The sequence below is a fragment of the Rhinoderma darwinii genome, chromosome 3, assembly GCF_050947455.1.
Source record: "Rhinoderma darwinii isolate aRhiDar2 chromosome 3, aRhiDar2.hap1, whole genome shotgun sequence".
Lineage (NCBI taxonomy): Eukaryota > Metazoa > Chordata > Amphibia > Anura > Rhinodermatidae > Rhinoderma > Rhinoderma darwinii.
This window is the reverse complement of record NC_134689.1, coordinates 293,667,250-293,688,853: the sequence shown is the minus strand read 5'-3', so window position 1 is coordinate 293,688,853 and position 21,604 is coordinate 293,667,250. Positions and strand designations below refer to the sequence as shown.

Here is a 21,604-nt window from a genome sequence, read left to right as displayed (position 1 = left end):
AATTTAAGTGAAGTAAAGGAAGAAGTATAGGAAAGCAGAGACAGGGACTTGCACCAAGTTTAGATCTCTGAGCGTGTAGACAATGAAAGAAAAGGAAATTAATAATAGCATTGAGACTTACGTTATTGCTGCATGTTCTGTAACGAATGTTTCGGCCTTCACAGCTCCTAAAATAGAATATTTTGGAAGTCGGACTTTAAAAATCATGACAACACACGTTATCCCATAAATCATTCAATTAAATGATTAATATTAATTTTAGACCCTGTCAATTGTAATGTTAAACTAAATGGGGTCTGTCACCAAATAGACTCCTTGAAAAAAAAGGTATGTCTGAAATGCTCTTTCTGAATGACAGAAGATATTACACCTGGTAGATATTACACCCGCTGAAAGGTTCCTCGATATGGAAGTACTCTTAGCCTAATTGACAAAGAGGCACCACATGTTCACAGTAACTACTCATTTAAGCACTACAGTGTCGTGGCCAAGACCACGTAGTGTCTTAGCCAATCAGGTCAAGCGGCAGACTAATTTGCATAGTGTGTATTCTTCAAATCAGCTCTCTGAACAAAAGTTGGAACACTATATGGAACAGTATAAGTAAAACTGACGTATTAATATAAGATAGAAGCGCTAGTTTTATGTTCGATTCTAGCCACATAACCTTGTGCTTCGCATAGGCAACAAGGTGTATAAATGCACTTCTATCATTTATGACACTGAATATTAATGAAGATTAAATATTTGTACATTTATTTAAAAAAAAATCCTAAAAAAATCTGAGAGTAATATGAGCACTGTCTCCCAGACAGAATACAGAAGAAAGATGATGGTGCCATGCACACAGCATAGCTTGCGTAGCCAAGCATGGAGGGAAGGAGACATTGTGATAAACAGAAGTTTGTGACTTCCCTTTAGCAGAAAAACGGTTCAGTTAGTACTGCATGATTTCAGTGATACTGACAAAACAAAATAAGTCATGCCCTACCTACTGTAAATCAATGTAGTTAGAAGGTACGTATGTACAACTAGGTTAGATTATTATGATGGTTGCATTCGTTCCCTTTCTGGAGGGTGAATGTATGGGCCACTTCTGCAGTTTCTCTTTACAGCACAGGCCCCATCCAGGTGAAGAGGACCCATGCTGTGCTGCTGTTCAGGAAAAAACGTGCACTTCAGCCCCTTCAATGTGAATTGGTGGGGATCCTAGCAGTTAGACCCTACTAATCCTAAAGTCATCCATATGTTAGCAATATGCCATCATTTTTAGGGCCAGTTCACACAAAAAACACGTTGACACGTTTTTTGATGCGGAAATCATGTAGGGAAACGCGCCAAAAAACGGCCAAAAATGCCTCCTATTGATTTCAATATGAGGCGGAGGTGTTTTTTTCCCACGAGCGGAAAAACCGGCCCACGGGAAAAAGAAGGGACTTGCCCAATCTTCGGGCGTTTACACCTCTGACCTCCCATTGACATCAATGGGAGGCAGAGAAAGCGTATTTCACAGCGAAAAACGCTGCGAAAATCGGCATGCAGAGGAAAATCTGCCTCAAAATTCCAAACGGAATTTTGAGGCAGATTTTCCTCCTGCAAAAAACTCCATGTGAACCCAGCCTAAGGCTATGTTCACGCGGGGTATTTTGCCGAGTTTTTTGACGCGGAAACTGCGTTGCAAAACTCGGCAGAAACGGCCCGAGAACGCCTCCCATTGATTTCAATGGGAGGCGTCGGCGTCTTTTTCCCGCGAGCAGTAAAACTGCCTCGCGGGAAAAAGAAGCGACATGCCCTATCTTCGGGCGCTTCCGCCTCTGACCTCCCATTGACTTCAATGGGAGGCAGGAGAAAGCGTATTTCTCGCTGTTTTATGCCCGCGGCGCTCAATGGCCGCGGGCGAAAAACGGCGCGATAATTGCCGCGAAAATCGGCGTGCAGGGAGAGGAATATCTGCCTCAAAGTTCCAAACGGAATTTTGAGGCAGATATTCCTCCCCCAAAATACTCCGTGTGAACATAGCCTAAGGATGGGAACACCATATTGTTGTTAATACCTAAACCTAAATGTGAATTGTATTATATTTATTATAATATTTACATTCGTAGTAGCAATTTACACCAAATATTATATATTCCCAAATCACAAAAGAAATGTTTACTTTTGACTATGTTCTTTAAGAAACATTTTGTTAATAGCTGAAAATTTGTGGCAACTCTTTGGTTTGGAGTCTGTAGTAATGGAAAGTTTCAGTGACACTTTATGACAGTCTGAAAAAGCATAAAAACATGGTGTCACTTATAGTGTGTTGGTTGGTTCAATGACCTAAACTCTGGAATTAATATATATAATGAATGTTTAGAAAGAATAAATAAATAAATGGTCATTGTTCAACATACAAGACCCAAGGTGTTTGTTTTTAGGAATAAAGTCTGCCTGGTTGTTTTCTGTTTTTTATCAACCACAGGGATTTGAAATGACAATCAAAAACAAGCAAGCTAGACATTCTCCCACTTAGCAGCCAGTACATTACAGTGAAGCTGTTAACAGACGATTCACTTCTGTTTATTCTAACATCGCAGGTTGCGAAAACTATTCAGATACATAATTTCACAATTTCCATTAATCATATTGCTGATAATACAACATAAGAGATAACCATGAAAGATGCATTTCTATAATATGAAAGGGTAGCTAAATGTTGAACAAACTTCTGACATGTTATAGTGACCTGTCAGAAGTTTTGATTGGTGGGGGGCCGAGTACTGAGACCCCCACTAATCACAAAAACGAAGCGGCAGAAGTGCTTGTGTGAGCGCTGAGCCGCTTAGTTTCTGTTTGGCTTTTTCCGGAAATCAATGTAGCGGTGTATGGACTCAATAGAAAGTCTATGAGCACGTACACCGCTACATCGGCTTTCCGGAAAAAAACGAACAGAAACTAACTGGCTCAGTGTGCTGCTTCGTTTTAGCGATAGGTGGGGATCTCAGTGCTCGGACACCCCACCGATCAAAACTTCTGACATGTCACTATGACATGTCAGAGGTTTGTTGAACGTTTAGTTACGCTTTAAAGCAAACTTTATAGGTTTGTCTTATATTAACATAATGTAGTCTCTGATTTTTAGTTTATTGGTAGTATCACCACCAGAAAATAGTTCCCAATATTTTAGACACATTACAGGTAGAGAGCAGTCCAGTACATGTAGTACAGGTAGAGAGCAGTACAGTACATGAAGTACAGGTAGAGAGCAGTACAGTGCATGTAGTATAGGTAGAGAGTGGTACAGTATATGTAGTACAGGTAGAGAGCAGTACAGTACAGGTAGAGAGCAGTAAAGTACATGTAGTACAGGTAGAGATCAGTCCAGTACATGTAGCACAGGTAGAGAGTAGTTCAGTACAGTACCTAAAGTACAGGTAAGGGTGGTCCAGAACAGAACATGTATTACAGGTAGAGAGCAGTCCATTATATGTAGTACAGATAGAGAGCAGTCCAGTATATTTTGTACAGGTAGAGAGCAGTCCAGTACATATAATACAGCTGGAGAGCAGTACATAACATTTAGCACAGGTAGAGAGCAATCCAGTACATGTAGAGAGCAGTACAGTATATGTAATACAGGCAGAGAGTAGTTCAGTACATGTAGTACAGGTGAAAAGCAGTCCAGTACATATAGTACAGGTAGAGTGCAGTCCAGTACATCTAATACAGTTGAAGGGCAGTACAGAACATGTAGCATAGGTAGAGAGCAGTCCAGTACATTTAGTACAGGTAGAGAGCAAAACAGTACATGTAATACAGCTGGAGGGCAGTACAGAACATGTAGCACAGGTAGAGAGCAGTCCAGTACATGTAGTACAGGTAGAAAGCAGTACAGTACATGTAGTACATGTAGAGAGCAGTACAGTATATGTAGTACAGGTAGAGAGTAGTCCAGTACAGTACATGTAGTACAGGTAGAGAGCAGTCCAGTACATGTAGAACAGTTAGAGAGAAATACAGTACATGTAGTACAGGTAGAGAGCAGTACAGTGTATGTAGTACAGGCAGAGAGTAGTCCAGTACATGTGGTACAGGTGGAGAGCAATCCAGTACATGCAGTACAGATGGGAGCAGAGCAGTACATGTAACAGAGCTGGAGGGCAATACAGAACATGTAGCACAAGTAGAGAGCAGTCCAGTACATGTAGTACAGGTAGAGAGCAGTAAAGTATATGTAGTACAGGTAAAGAGTAGTCCAGTATAGTACATGTAGTACAGGTAGAGAGCAGTCCAGTACATGTAGTACAGGTAGAGAGAAATACAATACATGTAGTACAGTATATGAAGTACAGGTAGAGAACAGTCCAGTACATGTAATACAGCTGGAGGGCAGTACATAAAATGTAACACAGGTAGAGAGCAATCCAGTACATGTAGAGAGCAGTACAGTATATGTAGTACAAGCAGAGAGTAGTCCAGTATATGTAGTACAGGTGGGAAGCAGTCCATTACGTGTAGTACAGGTAGAGTGCAGTCCAGTACATGTAATACAGTTGGAGGGCAAAACAGAACATGTAGCACAGGTAGAGAGTAGTCCAGTACATGTAGTAAAGGTAGAGAGCAGTACAGTATATGTAGTACAGGTGGAGAGCAGTCCAGTACAGTACATGTAGTACAGGTAGAGAGCAGTACAGTATATGTACTACAGGCAGAGAGTAGTCCAGTACATGTAGTACAGGTGGAGAGCAATCCAGTAAATGCAATACAGTTGGGAGCAGTCCAGTACATGTAACACAGCTGGAGGGCAATACGGAACATGTAGCACAGGTAGAGCGCAGTCCAGTACATGTAGTACAGGTAGAGAGCAGTACAGTACATGTAATACAGCTGGAGGTCAGTACAGAACATGTAGCACAGGTAGAGAGCAGTACATGTAGAGAGCAGTACAGTATATGTAGTACAGGCAGAGAGTAGTCCAGTACATGTAGTACAGGTGGAAAGCAGTCCAGTACTTGTAGTACAGGTAGAGTGCAGTCCAGTACATGTAATACAGTTGGAAGGCAGTGCATGTAATACAGCTGGAGGGCAATACAGAAATGTAGCACAGGTATAGAGAGGTCCAGTACATGTAGTACAGGTAGAGAGCAGTAAATTGTATGTAGTACAGGTAGAGGGTAGTCCAGTATAGTACATGTAGTACAGGTAGAGAGCAGTCCAGTACATGTAGTACAGGTAGAGAGAAATACAATACATGTAGTACAGGTAGAGAGCAGTACAGTATATGTAGTACAGGTAGAGAGCAGTCCAGTACATGTAATACAGCTGGAGGGCAGTACATAACATGTAGCACAGGTAGAGAGCAATTTAGTACATGTAGAGAGCAGTACAGTATATGTAGTACAGGCAGAGAGTAGTCCAGTACATGTAGTACAGGTGGAAAGCTGTCCAGTACTTGTAGTACAGGTAGAGTGCAGTCCAGTACATGTAATACAATTGGAGGGCAGTACAGTACATGCAATACAGCTGGAGGGAAATAAAGAACATGTAGCACAGGTATAGAAAGTCCAGTACATGTAGTACAGGTAGAGAGCAGTAAAGTGTTTGTAGTACAGGTAGAGAGTAGTCCAGTATAGTACATGTAGTACAGGTAGAGAGAAGTCCAGTATATGTTGTACAGGTAGAGAGAAATACAATACATGTAGTACAGGTAGAGTGAAGTACATAACATGTAGCACAGGTAGAGAGCAATACAGTACATGTAGAGAGCAGTACAGTATATGTAGTACAGGCAGAGAGTAGTCCAGTACTTGTAATACAGTTGGAAGGCAGTGCAGTACACGTAATACAGCAGGAGGGCAATACAGAACATGTAGCACAGGTAGAGAGCAGTCCAGTACATGTAGTACAGGTAGAGAGAAATACAATACATGTAGTACAGGTAGAGAGCAGTACAGTATATATAGTACAGGTAGAGAGCAGTCCAGTACATGTAATACAGCTGGAGGGCAGTACATAACATGTAGCACAGGTAGAGAGCAATCCAGTACATGTAGAGAGCAGTACAGTACATGTAGTACAGGTAGAGAGCAGTCCAGTATATGTAGTACAGGTAGAGAGCAGTCCAGTACATGTAGAACAGTTAGAGAGAAATACAGTACATGTAGTACAGGTAGAGAGCAGTACAGTGTATGTAGTACAGGCAGAGAGTAGTCCAGTACATGTGGTACAGGTGGAGAGCAATCCAGTACATGCAGTACAGATGGGAGCAGTGCAGTACATGTAACAGAGCTGGAGGGCAATACAGAACATGTAGCACAAGTAGAGAGCAGTCCAGTACATGTAGTACAGGTAGAGAGCAGTAAAGTATATGTAGTACAGGTAGGGAGTAGTCTAGTATAGTACATGTAGTACAGGTAGAGAGCAGTCCAGTACATGTAGTACAGGTAGGGAGAAATACAATACATGTAGTACAGTATATGAAGTACAGGTAGAGAGCAGTCCAGTACATGTAATACAGCTGGAGGGCAGTACATAAAATGTAGCACAGGTAGAGAGCAATCCAGTACATGTAGAGAGCAGTACAGAATATGTAGTACAAGCAGAGAGTAGTCCAGTACATATAGTACAGGTGGGAAGCAGTCCATTACGTGTAGTACAGGTAGAGTGCAGTCCAGTACATGTAATACAGTTGGAGGGCAAAACAGAACATGTAGCACAGGTAGAGAGTAGTCCAGTACATGTAGTAAAGGTAGAGAGCAGTACAGTATATGTAGTACAGGTAGAGAGCAGTACAGTACATGTAGTACAGGTAGAGAGCAGTACAGTTTATGTATTACAGGCAGAGAGTAGTCCAGTACATGTAGTACAGGTGGAGAGCAATCCAGTAAATGCAATACAGTTGGGAGCAGTCCAGTACATGTAACACAGCTGGAGGGCAATACGGAACATGTAGCACAGGTAGAGCGCAGTCCAGTACATGTAGAGAGCAGTACAGTATATGTAGTACAGGCAGAGAGTAGTCCAGTACATGTAGGACAGGTGGAAAGCAGTCTAGTACTTGTAGTACAGGTAGAGTGCAGTCCAGTACATGTAATACAGTTGGAAGGCAGTACAGTACATGTAATACAGCTGGAGGGCAATACAGAAATGTAGCACAGGTATAGAGAAGTCCAGTACATGTAGTACAGGTAGAGAGCAGTAAATTTTATGTAGTACAGGTAGAGGGTAGTCCAGTATAGTACATGTAGTACAGGTAGAGAGCAGTCCAGTATATGTAGTACAGGTAGAGAGAAATACAATACATGTAGTACAGGTAGAGAGCAGTACAGTATATGTAGTACAGGTAGAGAGCAGTCCAGTACTTGTAATACAGCTGGAGGGCAGTACATAACATGTAGCACAGGTAGAGAGCAATCCAGTACATGTAGAGAGCAGTACAGTATATGTAGTACAGGCAGAGAGTAGTCCAGTACTTGTAGTACAGGTAGAGTGCAGTCCAGTACGTGTAATACAGTTCGAAGGCAATACAGTACATGTAATACAGCTGGAGGGCAATACAGAACATGTAGCACAGGTAGAGAGCAGTCCAGTACATGTAGTACAGGTAGAGAGAAATACAATACATGTAGTACAGGTAGAGAGCAGTACAGTATATATAGTACAGGTAGAGAGCAGTCCAGTACATGTAATACAGCTGGAGGGCAGTACATAACATGTAGCACAGGTAGAGAGCAATCCAGTACATGTAGAGAGCAGTACAGTATATACAGTATATGTAGTACAGGCAGAGAGTAGTCCAGTACATGTAGTACAGGTGGAAAGCAGTCCAGTACTTGTAGTACATGTAAAGTGCAATCCAGTACATGTAATACAATTGCAGGGCAAAACAGAAAATGTAGCACAGGTAGAGAGCAGTCCAGTAAATGTAGAGAGCAGTACAGTATATGTAGTACAGGCAGACAGTAGTCCAGTACATGTAGTAGAGGTGGAAAGCAGTCCAGTACTTGTAGTACAGATAGAGTGCAGTCCAGTACATGTAATACAATTAGAGGGCAGTACAGTACATGTAATACAGCTGGAGGGCAATACAGAACATGTAGCACAGGTATAGAGAAGTCCAGTACATGTAGTACAGGTAAAGAGCAGTAAAGTGTATCTAGTACAGGTAGAGAGTAGTCCGATATAGTACTGGTAGAGAGCAGTCCAGTACATGTAATACAATTAGAGGGCAGTACAGTACATGTAATACAGCTGGAGGGCAATACAGAACATGTAGCACAGGTATAGAGAAGTCCAGTACATGTAGTACAGGTAAAGAGCAGTAAAGTGTATCTAGTACAGGTAGAGAGTAGTCCGATATAGTATTGGTAGAGAGCAGTCCAGTAAAGTACATGTAGTACAGGTAGAGAGCAGTCCAGTACATGTAGTACAGGTAGAGAGAAATACAATACATGTAGTACAGGTAGAGAGCAATCCAGTACAGGTAGAGAGCAGTACAGTACATGTAGTACAATTGGAGAGCAGTACATTACTTGTATCACTGTACTGTACTGCAGACATGTGCCACTAGGCAGAGAGGTGCCAATCAGTATATTGTGTCAATGTTTGTTGAATGTGTTGTGTTTTCACATTACATTGGCCAAAGTAAGGGCAACCTTGGCTACTATATACACCATGACAACTGCAAGTCAAGTGATCTTTTCATTGTGTTCTTTTTTGAAGAATAATTTGAATTCAAGAACTGTGCATATGAATATGTAGAATTTTTAATCCCATGTGACTGGAAATTCTTACTAACCGGCCATTCAAACATCTTCGTAAAGAGTAGGATGCTCCTCCACCACAGGTCCGTGAACAGTCACTCCAACTGCCCCAGGCATCCCAGCCATTGTCTTTGTCATTGTCAGAACGTGTAATTCTGGAAGTCTGTGATAAATAAAAAAAACAATAATAATCCTATTAAAAAGGGTTGTAGAGTGTTAATAAACCTTCTATTTAGCATTGGTCCTGACTACAAATAGCTTGGGTAACACTAAAGGGATGGAAAATTAAATCTCTTGAAAAAATGATCCTATTATTGAAGTAGAAACCCTGTTGCAGTACTATAAGTAACAGTACACTGTATGATGGATATTTAGACTATTAAATATAGAAAAGGGTTATGTATGTACCATGTATCTTTTCTTTCAGCTTACACATTTTCATGCTACGCTCATATGAATACTATAGCTATGAACACTCCGGCAAGCAATGTGAAACAGTATTTCACATGCAGGGCTTTAGGGGAAGGTGCATGAGACAGTGATTATTTCTTTGGTGTTCTCTGAATTCCTGTAGGGGGTATTTTATTTAGAAAAAGACCAGGCTCTTGCGCAACCTCAGAACTTTGGGCAAGACTTTGTTCACTTCCCATACTGCATCCTGGTGCCATCACTTCCCCAGATAAGTGACACACACACACACACACACTCCGCCATCTACATCATGTAAAAGAAAACATTATTCATAAGACCAGGCCACTTTGTTCCATGGTCCAGTTCTCATGCCCATTTCAGCAATGGACAGAAATCAGCGTGGGCACTCTGACCGGTCTGTGGAAACATAAACCTAAATGCAGCAAGCTGTGATGTACTTTGTGCTCTGTCACCTTTCTATCATAGCCACCAATCACTTTTCAGCAATTTGTGCTACAGTAACTCTTCTGTGGGATCGGACCAGATGGACTAGCCTTTGCCCACCCTGTCATCAAAGAGACTTGGGTGCCTATGACCCTGTTGCCGATTCACAGGCTGTCCTTCATTGGAATACTTTTGGTAAATACCAACCACTGCATACCGGGAAAATCACACAAGACCTGTCATTTTGGAGATGCTCTGACCTAGTCATATAGACACCATAATTTGGCTCTTGTCAAAGTCATTTAGATCATTACGCTAGCTCATTTTTCCTACTTCAAGCACATAAACTTCAAGAACTGATAGTTCACTTGCTGAATATTAGATCCTACGTTTTGACAGGCGCCATAGTAACCAGATAATCAATGTTATTCACTTCACCTGTCAGTGGTTTTAATGTTAAGGCTGAGCAGTATATATATATATATATATATATATATATATATATATATATATATATATATATATATATATATATAAGAAGAAACTTTGCAGCACTCCAACATGAAAAAGGTGGTGGTTTATTCAATCCAAAACAACAGCAACGTTTCAATCCTACAATAGGATCTTTATCAAGGCTTGATAAAGATCCTATTGTAGGATTGAAACGTTGCTGTTGTTTTGGATTGAATAAACCACCACCTTTTTCATGTTGGAGTGCTGCAAAGTTTCTTCTTCTATATATTATAATACGTCCGAGGATCGGGACGTTTTGCTGGGCACCTGGTCGATTATTCTTGTGTGAGTGCTGCTGCTTTCTTGTTTGCTATATATATATATATATATATATATATATATATATATATATATATAAATAGAAATCTTGCAGCACTCCAAATGTGAAAAAATAGTGGTTTATTGAGCCAACAAACAGCGACGTTTCTGTCCAACAATAGGACCTTTATCAAGCATGATAAAGGTCTGTCCTTATCAAGCTTGATAAAGGTCCTATTGTTGGACAGAAACGTAGCTGTTTGTTGGCTGAATAAACCACTATTTTTTCACATTTGGTGTGCTGCAAGATTTCAATTTTTGTATACTGCTTTGTCCTTGGATCGGGACGACTTGTTTGGCACTTATACATTTATTACCAGTGAGTGCTGCTGCTTTCTGCTGTTATATGTATGTATGTATATATATATATATATATATATATATATATATATATACTTTGTATATCCATGTAATAAATACGAGGTCTTCTTCCTCACTTAGGTTAAGACTCAACTGCTTTTTTACTTTTGTACTTCAGTTTAAAAGTTCCTGTAATTAGGGAAAAATTCAGTTGATGAGAGCTTTATAACCTAAAAGAGCACGGACGGAGCATATGTGTACTTGTATTTAGTTGGAAATTATTAAGTGGCCTAATTATTCCTAATTGTCGCAGTTTATGTTTATTTAGGCAGCAGGGCCTTCCTCCCAATGCCCTGAGCCGCCGCTAGCATTCAACACAAAGCCAGCCATCTCGTGAGAGGACTAGGAAATCATAGCAAGGCACTCACCATCTGACGAGAACCAGACTGGCTCCAACTGTACAAAATTAATGATTTATTGTTCCCAAGTATTTTATGAAATGAATGGTTTCAACTAAATAGCATGCCATGACATTAAGCAGACACTTTCTTCGCAACTGTGCGATAATTGGAGTTTTTGCTCACGATACATATTTTTAATTATAGTGCGTACTGAGTGCATTAATTGTATGCAAAAAAGTGCAAGAAAAAGTTACGTTTTCCATTAATCTTCTGTTTATTTAAGCAGGGGATGGACAAATCCAAGCAGCCAACTAACCAATGTCCCTGAAAATACTGTTAGTGTCCAATTGTTGGGAGTTATTTCCTCTGATGTCAATAGTTTCTATAAACTATAATATTTTAAAAAGATTTAATTTTGTCATTTAAAGCGCACCTAACTTTTCAGGTGACTTTTCAGAATAAGCTGCCATATGTTTGTACATGAGGAATAACAGTATTTCTGGCCATTGTATGATTTTATTCTGCATTTTTAATAGTTTTCCCCTCTGCGGGCTCTGTCTCTGATTCTCAGTTGTCTCTGAGCTAGTGGGCGGAGCCTAATGGCTATCATGTCTCCTATACACAGAACACATAGAAGAGGAGCATCTTGCTCTTCCATCTCTATCTATCACATATATAGAAGCAGCTGCAGCAGCATGGAGGAGATTATACAGGAGTACTGAGTGTCGTAGATGAGAATCCAGTAATTAGGTGACATTGACATTTTACCTGCACCTATCTGTCTTTCTCATTCTGCTCCTGCTTCCTTCGCCTGCTCACCTCTCCATAGACTTATATGCAGCGTGTCTATTTGCTGACTCACTCTCTTTCTCTGCTTCCTCCTCCTGCTCCCCCTCCCTTCTCTACAGACTTCTATTGGCAGGCAGTAAAGAGACAGGTGGGGTAGACAGCAGATAACAGGAAAAGAGACATCTAGTGGCAGTAACCTTACACAGAATTTGAATGAATAAAACAACTAAATTTTAACAGTAAGGTGCCCAATGAATGCCTAACTTCTGGGTGCAATTGTTTCCAAAAAGTATTCTAGCTATTAACATTTATAACCCATCAACCTAATAGGTGATAAATGTTAGATCTGCGGTGGTTTATCTATCAGGAGTGGTGGATCACCACAAACACGACTGCAGTGAGAATGAGTTGCATGTTAAGGTGAGCAAGCATGTGCACTGCCACTCCATACAACCCTATAGGAGGTTCAGAAACCGGTGAGAAAGCTGAGTGACCCAAAACAAAGTAACATGTATCATCTTCTGCATACTGTGAACAGCGGTCAATGGCTAAAATACCTCTTTAATACATTTCTAAAGTAAAGGTTAAACTTGGTAAATAATTCCTTGTATATTATATATCAGGTATTCTGATGACATCATTAGTCAGGCAGATATTAAAAATTAGAATTCCCGTATTACCTGAATTATTGTTTGTACAGGAAATGATTAATTCAAGTATTATATTTTAGAAATTTGCTTATATAGCAATTTTCATTAAATGTGTGTGTCTAAAGGTGGAGCTTCACTTTACCTCTCTATCAGTGTAAAATCTATACATACTCAGTGAATGTAAGTTAAAATTAAAGTATAGTTTAAAATATATTTAGACATTTAAAACTATTTAGTAACGGGGGGCAGAACATTTGGTTGCACCAGGGCCATGGTGCCCGATGGTGCGAAAAAACCCTCTGCCACATAAAAAGATACCAGTTCTATAAATGGTATGTGATGATTGAGGGGGCCCTAATTTCTGAAAACAGGGGCTTTAAGTTACACTTTTGTATTACACAGCTATTGTACATACATATAAGAAACTCCATATAACATCTGAATGAGCAATCATATTGATTTTCACAAAAATATTAAATAAATACATATTGATGTAACACATATAAAAAAGTGCAAACATATTGTCAAATATGCTTTAGCCTAATTAGGTAAACCAATTAAGCAGTGATTGGTAACACTATTTGTCAAAACTGAAAGGTCCATTCTTCGAACACATATTTTCACGAAGACACATGCATTTTTTAAAGATTTCCTTAAAAGCTTAAAAAAAACATAAAACTGGGGTTTGAAGGGAAACGCACTTCCCTTGCCAATCTGTGCACTAATCCAAGTGGTATTTGAAGCATCACCATGTGTTTTTATTGGCATGCTGGTTTTATTTTTGTATTTTGTCCTGTGCAGAAATCATATGTGCTCTGATTTCTCCCAGTTGAATCAGCTGACGTTTAACCCCACAACCATTTGGGTTTTCAGCAGCAGCTTGCAAAGCAATTTACAATAAGCCTCTGGATAGGTGAGTTAGCATAGATTTAAGTGAAGGACAAATCACACCCGACACAATTAAGAAGAAGCTTTTTGTTAACATGATCTGTATGTCATCGGCATATGGACCAAGATTGCTTATTAGGAAACCGTTTTTTTAAAAATCAGCACATATTAAAGATGTAGCATTATAGGAATCACATTAAACATAATGGGACATCAGTGCTTTGTAGAAAAGGTAAAGGATACTGGAAACCGTCAATAAGGACTCCCTGCGGGGCAACAGATAAACTGCTATGATAAGTACAATAGTGATAATATGGGCATTATATACAGTACTCATCAGCACACCAAAAAGCTATTCAAGTTTATTTTACGAAGAAGCATTGGTGATTTTAAACTACCATACTCCATGGCTAGCACGCAATTCATCATACATCTCTAGATAGAAATGGCAATAGTACAGTCAAAACACTTTTTTTTATGCATAGGACCTACGGAATAATGTTTCCCTTGCTGGTTCCCAACACTATTCTCTCCTATGGAAAGTAGAGAGAGCTGGAGACCAAGATGCAGGTGGAATATGTGCTGGTGGCGAATACATGCACTTTTGTATTATAGGAGGCTACCATGGTGGTGTCCACAGAAGCATGGTGACCTAGAATGGACACCTCTTTGGCCAGGCCTTTGCTAGTTTGCTGTCCAAACATATTAAAGCACTGCCTGGGAAGATGGGTGATTGAAGGAATTATTATTTATGACTGTGGTTTGCACTCCAAAAGATAAGTCTGCAACAAAAATTAGAGTATCAATGTAACATTTGACTAGTAAAGTAGTAATGATAACATTGCTGAAAAAGATTAAGTGGAAATTTCTGACCCTTAAAGGGTACAAAGCAAAACCCAAAATGTCCTTTTAAATTTATAATTTTAATTGTATCTGTATGAGCCAGACAACTACTGATTGTTAAAATAATATTAACCATGCCGCTTAGAATTTCATATTGACAATTTAACAACAAAAAATTCTGCTCACGGTTCCTCTTTCCGCATGGATTCCTACAAAAAAAATTAAGCTCTGTACTTTTACCAAGGAAGAATATGAAATGTGATCCATTTAAGAGTTGCATGCCTCGTGTGCCGTGCACCCTGCAGGCTATAGAAAAAGACTTTACTCTTCTGTGATGCAACCAACACTCATGAAACATCTGATTTTCAAAAACAGTACCATGCCGAGTTAGTGCCAGGACAGCTCCACTTCATAGCCACAGTTCAAGCATGGTTGATGTGTTTCTCAATCAAATTTTTTGTAGATCAACCCTGGACTGTCTACTGCCTACAGTATATCCATTTTATTAATATTAGCTGTACACATTCCTAGATAAAAGAAAGGCGATTATGATATCTTAGCCAGCAGTAGTGACTAGAAAATCAGGGGCATATCTATAGGGGTATGGAGGTTGCAGTCACAGCCAGGCCCTGGTGCCCATAGGGGCTACTCTGACATAAGTGCCCAACTGTACTAAAAATGCCACTTGGTAGTTAATTGGTCCTGTTAAAGATTTTGAATTGGGACCTAGGAGCTTTAAGTTATGCTTATACCAGTGTGTCTCAAGTTTCTACAAAAGATACATATTTTTTAGCTTCCATACACAATTTTTACTGGACATTTTTGCTCGTGAGTTCATGTTACGTGGAGCAAATTTCCTTCAGCAGTTTTTAAGGGTAATAATTCTACCAAACATTTCAATGTTGCCTCTGAATTACTGGACTGCTTTTATGTAGTGACCATTAAAGTCAGTCGGTTACTTGCTCGCCACCATGTGATGGCCAATCTGGAGACCATAGAGTAGTTAATCTTTAACGAGAAGTGTGCTATGGAAATCCTACAGCGTGGCTGACACTTAAGTACTTTTAAATTTCTAAAACTGATTTTTTTTAAAATACATAACACTTTATATTTCCTTGTAAAGGGTTCCATTCAGCTAAAGACGTCACTATTTTTGGATATACTGGTTGAATGTCATGACCAGAGGTTAACCGCTGGAATACGAAGAGAAGTCTGTAATAGTAGGAAAAACATTTGTCATGTATTTGTTCTCATCCCTTGCTTAATTGCTTTCTATTTTCAGCAAACATGTTGAAAAGTGAATAAAAATATGGACTTGGGTTCTTCATAGGATAATGAAAGAAAAACAACCAATGTTTTATATAGAGCGCACTAAAAGCTTCCTATTCATGCAGCTTTCAGAAGACCAAGAGTGAATTGAAAATGAAGGCTTAGAGCCAATGTGTAGTGTCACAATTATACAATTGTGTCATTACAAGAGACTGAATCTGTGACTCTCATGAGTTGTGTTCATAATAGAAGAAATTCTGATGGAAATGTGCTGCTAGTACCGCTAGCTAAGTAACATAACTTACTAACCAACTAACTAACTAACTATAAAACATTCCGAATTATATAAAAACTGGTTTAATTCTGCATTCTTAGAATATGAACAAAAATATGAGTAGGTCAGATAGTCACAATTTTTTGACTGGAGGTGAACTTAAAAGTCTTGGGTCACATTTGGAATGGTAGGGTCTGCATTATACTTCATTGGATTACATTACTAAAAAGCAAGGTTTTATTAAGCTCCTTGGTACCAAGCCTATCTTGTCATTAAGGCCTACAGGATTTTTTTTTGTTTTTGCGTTGCTGCATTCAGAGAGCCATAACGTTTTTATTTTCCTGTCAACATAGCTGTATGAGGGCTTGTTTTTTGCAGGATGAGATGTAGTTTTCAATGGCACCAATTTGGGGTACATATATGTTTAGTTATCTTTATTCTATAAGTCGGGACTGCAATATCAAATATGTATTCTTTTATGTTTTACAACATTTGCCCAAAAAAAACATTTTAAAAAAATATATATATATGTTTATTTTTGCATAGCTACATTCCAAAAGCCATAGCTTTTTAATTTTTCTGTCAATGTAGCTCTATGTAGTCTTGTAAGTTGCGGAACGAGATGTTGTTGTAAAGGATCTGCCAGGCACAGCTTCGGGGTTAACGCCCATAGATAATCAGTCTTCACCTGAGTCTATGTCTCTGAGACTGACTCCAGCTTCCACCACTCAGGCTGGCAGGCTTAGGAGTGGGAGAGCCTATCGCAGCCTGGCCAGACTCAGCTAGCTCCCGCCCTCTGTCTATTTATACCTGCCTTTCCTGTTCCTCCTTGCTTGTGATTCTTTCCGTGTGGTTTCCTGGCCCAGCTACAGCTCCTACTATTTGATCCTGCTCCATACTGACCCTGGCTTACTGACTACTCTCCTGCTCTGCGTTTGGTACCTCGTGCTCTCCTGTTTTGACTTGGCTCGTTCACCACTCTGGTTGCTCACGGTGTTGCCGTGGGCAACTGCCCCTTTCCCTTTGCTTTGTATTCCCTTGTATGTTTGTCTCGTGCACTTAGTGAGCGTAGGGACCGCCGCCCAGTTGTACCCTGTCGCCTAGGGCGGGTCGTTGCAAGTAGGCAGGGACAGAGTGGCGGGTAGATTAGGGCTCACTTGTTCGTTTCCCTACCCCCATCGTTACATAATCACAAGCCCATACCTAGTCTACCCTGGTCCCTGTCACTACTATGAACCCCCTTGAGACCCTGGCTCAGCAAATGCAGGGTCTCTCCCTACAGGTCCAGGCCCTGGCTCAGAGGGTCAACCAGCCTGATGCTACCATGGTAGTCCCCCTCACCTCACCTCTTGAACCCCACCTCAAGTTGCCCGACCGGTTCTCAGGGGACCGGGGGGCTTTTCTCTCCTTTCGGGAGAGTTGTAGGCTTTACTTTCGCTTAAAGCCTCATTCTTCAGGTTCTGAGAACCAGCGGGTGGGTATAATTATGTCCCGGCTCCAGGAAGGGCCCCAAGAGTGGGCCTTCTCCTTGGCTCCTGACTCCCCTGAACTTTCCTCCGTTGATCGTTTCTTTTCTGCTCTCGGACTCATTTATGACTAGACCGACAGGACTGCCTTTGCCGAGAGTCCGCTGGGGACCTTACGTCAGGGTAAGAGACCTGTTGAGGAGTATTGTTCTGACTTTAGGAAGTGGTGCGTAGCTTCTCGGTGGAATGACCCTGCCTTAAGGTGCCAGTTTAGGTTGGGTCTGTCGAATGCCCTGAAAGACCTGCTAGTTAGCTATCCCTCTTCTGACTCCCTAGACCAGGTTATGGCTTTAGCAGTACGACTTGACCGACGTCTCAGGGAACGACAACGTGAACGTTTATGTGTTTTCTCCTCCGACTCCCCCATGATGCCTTCCGAGGTTCCGTTGCTTCGTTCCTCCCCGGAAGACTCAGAGGTACCTATGCAACTCGGGGCCTCCGTGTCCCCCCAACAACGTAGAGATTTCCGCAGGAAGAATGGTCTCTGCTTCTACTGTGGGGATGACAAGCATCAAGTGAACAACTGTCCTAAGCATAAGAATGCAGCCGGAGAACTTCCGCACCTAAGTGATCATCGGGGAGGTCACTTGGGCGCACAGGTATTTCCCGTAAATATGAAACGTAATAAGATCTTGCTTCCCTTTCAGGTCTCTTTTGGTGGTAGGTCTGCTACCGGCAGTGCCTTCGTGGATTCAGGGTCCTCTGCTAATATCATGTCTGTGGAATTTGCTAGGTCTCTTGCTATGCCTTTGATTGATTTGCTTAAACCTGTCCCGGTAGTGGGTATCGACTCCACTCCTCTTGCTAATGGTTATTTTACACAGCATACCCCTGTTTTTGAACTCCTTGTTGGCTCCATGCATTTGGAGCAGTGCTCTGTACTGTTGATGCAGGGATTATCATCCGATTTGGTTTTAGGCCTTCCCTGGTTGCAGTTGGATAATCCCACGTTTGACTGGAATACTGGGGAGCTTACCAAATGGGGTAATGAATGTTTGACGTCATGTTTTTCTGTTAATTCTATTTCTCCCCCTGAGGAGGTGAACACGCTACCTGAGTTTGTTCAGGACTTCACTGATGTTTTCTCTAAGGAGGCCTCCGAAGTGTTACCTCCTCATAGAGAATACGATTGCGCTATCGAATTGGTACAAGGAGCTAAGCTTCCTAAGGGTAGGATATTTAATCTTTCTTGTCCCGAACGTGAAGCCATGAGAGAGTATATCCAGGAATGCCTGGCCAAGGGTTACATTCAGAGCTATGTCCGATCTCAGCGTGAGCCCGGCTGTCAGTCAACGCCGGGCTCCCGCAGTGATTATGCAAGCACAGCATCAGTGACTGCGCGATCACAACAACATAACTATACATCATAGTGGCTTAATCTAAGACAAGCCATAATAGATGGTTATGTCATGGTGGCTTAATGGGTTAAAGCAACCCAACCACAGCAACTTGGATTTTTGCATTTTGTTCACTACATGCTTAATAGAAACAATAAAAAAGATTCTCACATGGAGTCAGCTCCTTTCATATGGAAGCTGGCGTGTCAATAAGCTGATCACTGTGGGTCTGGCTTGCCTGGTCCCTTACTATCAGCTTTTATTGCAGGAGAGAATACTCTTATGGTCAGACATTTCTCTTGCAACAGCCACTGCAGGGGAAATGTTGCATTGCAGAATGGCTATACAATCTGACTTATAGAGAGGGGTCCCGAGTAGAGGTCTCTATTTATGATGTCCGTATGCCCTAATAAGATAACCCCTTTAATGGGGAATGAGATAACACATTTAATGGTGTAGCTAAACGGTTATTTGAAAATGGAACAGAAATGGAAATTCTCTTCATTTATTCCAACCTTGATTAATAACATTTCCATGGCTCGCTCGAAATTGACTTGGTTGGCTCAGCAATTCCCAACATGGGCAAGCCAAGTTAGATCCGGTTCATCAATCTGCTTACAGCACGCAGCCCAATTCATTACCTATTTAGTGGATTAACAAGGAAAACTATGTGTGGTGACTTTTCTGGCTTGGTTTTAGAATGGAACATAATATTGCAGCAGGTAATGAGTCCTCTATCGATTCCTGCTTATAACTCAATTTGTGTTGGAAGGAGCAATGCTCTTTAGAAAAAAAAAGCTAGAGGTGTTAATGCAAACAGTCCGCTAAGAGCTAAGGAAATTGAGCAAAGGAGAACAAGGGGGAAAGATGGAAACTTTCATTAATAAGCAATAAAAAATATCACTAAATTTAAATACCAGGCACTTGCCTTTTGTAGCCAACGTCAGAAGTTTTAAGGGATTTAGAGAAAAGACCATTCAGCTCTGCAGTGCCTGAAGACACCACAAAATTGGACGTGAGAAAGAAGAGCGGCTGCTTAACAAAGGCATTTTTAACCAAATCAATAGCAGGTCAAAGAAAATGTTGGATTATGACTAATCTAAAGACTCAAAGGAATGCTTAAAGGGTAAAACAGTGGTTCTGAACCATAATCCACTGTATTTATTAAATGTATCTTCCAAAGTTATTTATAACTGACACAGAAGACATAATCAATTCAAGATGGAACATATATATATATATATATATATATATATATATATATATATATATATATATATATATATATATATATACTAGTATATCTCCATACACTTAAAAAAAAATCTGCCACATAAATGGGGAGTTAATTTGCGGCTACAAAAGGACATATTTGTAACTGCCCATTATACAAAATGTATACTTCTACAGTTGCTTAAAACTATAGTAAATTAGGCTTTAGATTGACTGCAGGAAGCACTCCAATGCCCAGAACCTGATGCATCCCTTTTGCCAAGGCCCAAGAGTAAGTTTCTTTGTTTCTGAATTGTTTTTTTAGTTTATAAAAAGGTAATTTGAAAATGATAAAACAAGCACATTATGGGAAGGCAGGAGGGCAAACGCCACTGAAGGGCATGAAAAGAGGTCCACTCAGTGAAGGGCCTTTAAAGGGTAACTAAACTTGTGACATAGGCAAAATATTCAAAGACATCATCCTTTGTGGCAAAAATTTGTGTTTATCCACACATCCCAATAAAACAAAGGCTACGTTTCGACACCATGGGAGTCTTTCTCAAGCATTGGTCGAAACGTAGCCTTTGTTTTATTGGGATGTGTGAATAAACACTTATGAATTTTTTTCCACAATGGATGCTGTCTTTGAATATTTTGCCTATTGAGAAATATCTGGATGGGATTTCCGGATAAAGAATTTGCATCCAACTGCTTTTGACGTGGGGAGTTCCTGTGCAAGTGAGTGCTGTGGATACTTTTCTTTTACAATCTCATAGTGACATGTCAGAAGTTTTGATTGGTGGAGATCTGAGCACTGAGACTCCCACCGATCGCTAAAACAAAGCGTCAGAAGCGCTTGGGTGAGCATTGAGCCGCTTGTTTCTGATCGGCTTTTCTCGGAAAGTCGAGCAATTGGTGTACGGGCTTAAAAGAAAGTCTATGAGCCCGTACACTAATTGCTGTATCGCCCGAGCGCTTCTGCTGCTTCCTTTTAGTGATCAGTGCTGGGACCCCCACCGATCAAAACTTCTGACATGTAACTATGAAATTTTTTCCATACTTAGTTTAACTACCTTTCTATAAACTTAAATGTAAAAATAACTTTTGTAATGTACTTTTATTTTGAAAAATTCACTTCTGCAGCTTCTATGCGTCACAATACATGGAAGCTGCAGAAATCTGTGAGTTAGCTGCTCTCTTGGCTCGGTCTGCAGAATCTTAAAAGAGCCATCTTCCAAGTTCAGTTGGGATCAAGTCAAAGTGGATCTACAAAATAAATAAATTTTATTAAAAACGATAAAAGACCCCAAAAGTGTCCATAGCCTTTAAATGGGTATTCCGGTTACAACAAGTTACCCCTCATTTGAACCGAGCAGCAGGTGGCTGATGTGCACTGCCGCTTCATTCATTCTCTGTGGCTGTCTCTACTCAGCTATCTCCGGCGCTCCAATAGAGAATAAATGGAGCAGCAGTGCGCATGAGCGACCTGCTGCTTGGTTCAAACGAGGGGTATAGGATCCCCCGTTCTCGAAAACGGTGGGGGTCCCAGCAGTTGGACATCCACTGATCAGCAAGTTACCACTTACCCTACGGATAGGGGGTAACTTATTGTAACCGGAATACCCCTTTAAGCTGGATATACACATTAGAGTAAAGTTTTATATATATAATGTGTTTGGGTCAGC

General features: G+C 40.6%; 1 protein-coding gene across 1 annotated transcript in view; it reads right to left on the bottom strand.

Moving 5' to 3' along the window:
- ADAMTSL3 (ADAMTS like 3) overlaps positions 1-21,604 on the bottom strand; it is a 465,354-nt gene that overhangs the window by 228,857 nt on the left and 214,893 nt on the right. The window contains exons 4-5 of the mRNA XM_075858077.1: positions 8,780-8,907; positions 122-167 (exon numbers count right to left, since the gene is read on the bottom strand). Of these exons, the coding sequence (XP_075714192.1) occupies positions 122-167; positions 8,780-8,907 (174 nt within the window). The remainder of the gene's footprint in view (positions 1-121; positions 168-8,779; positions 8,908-21,604) is intronic.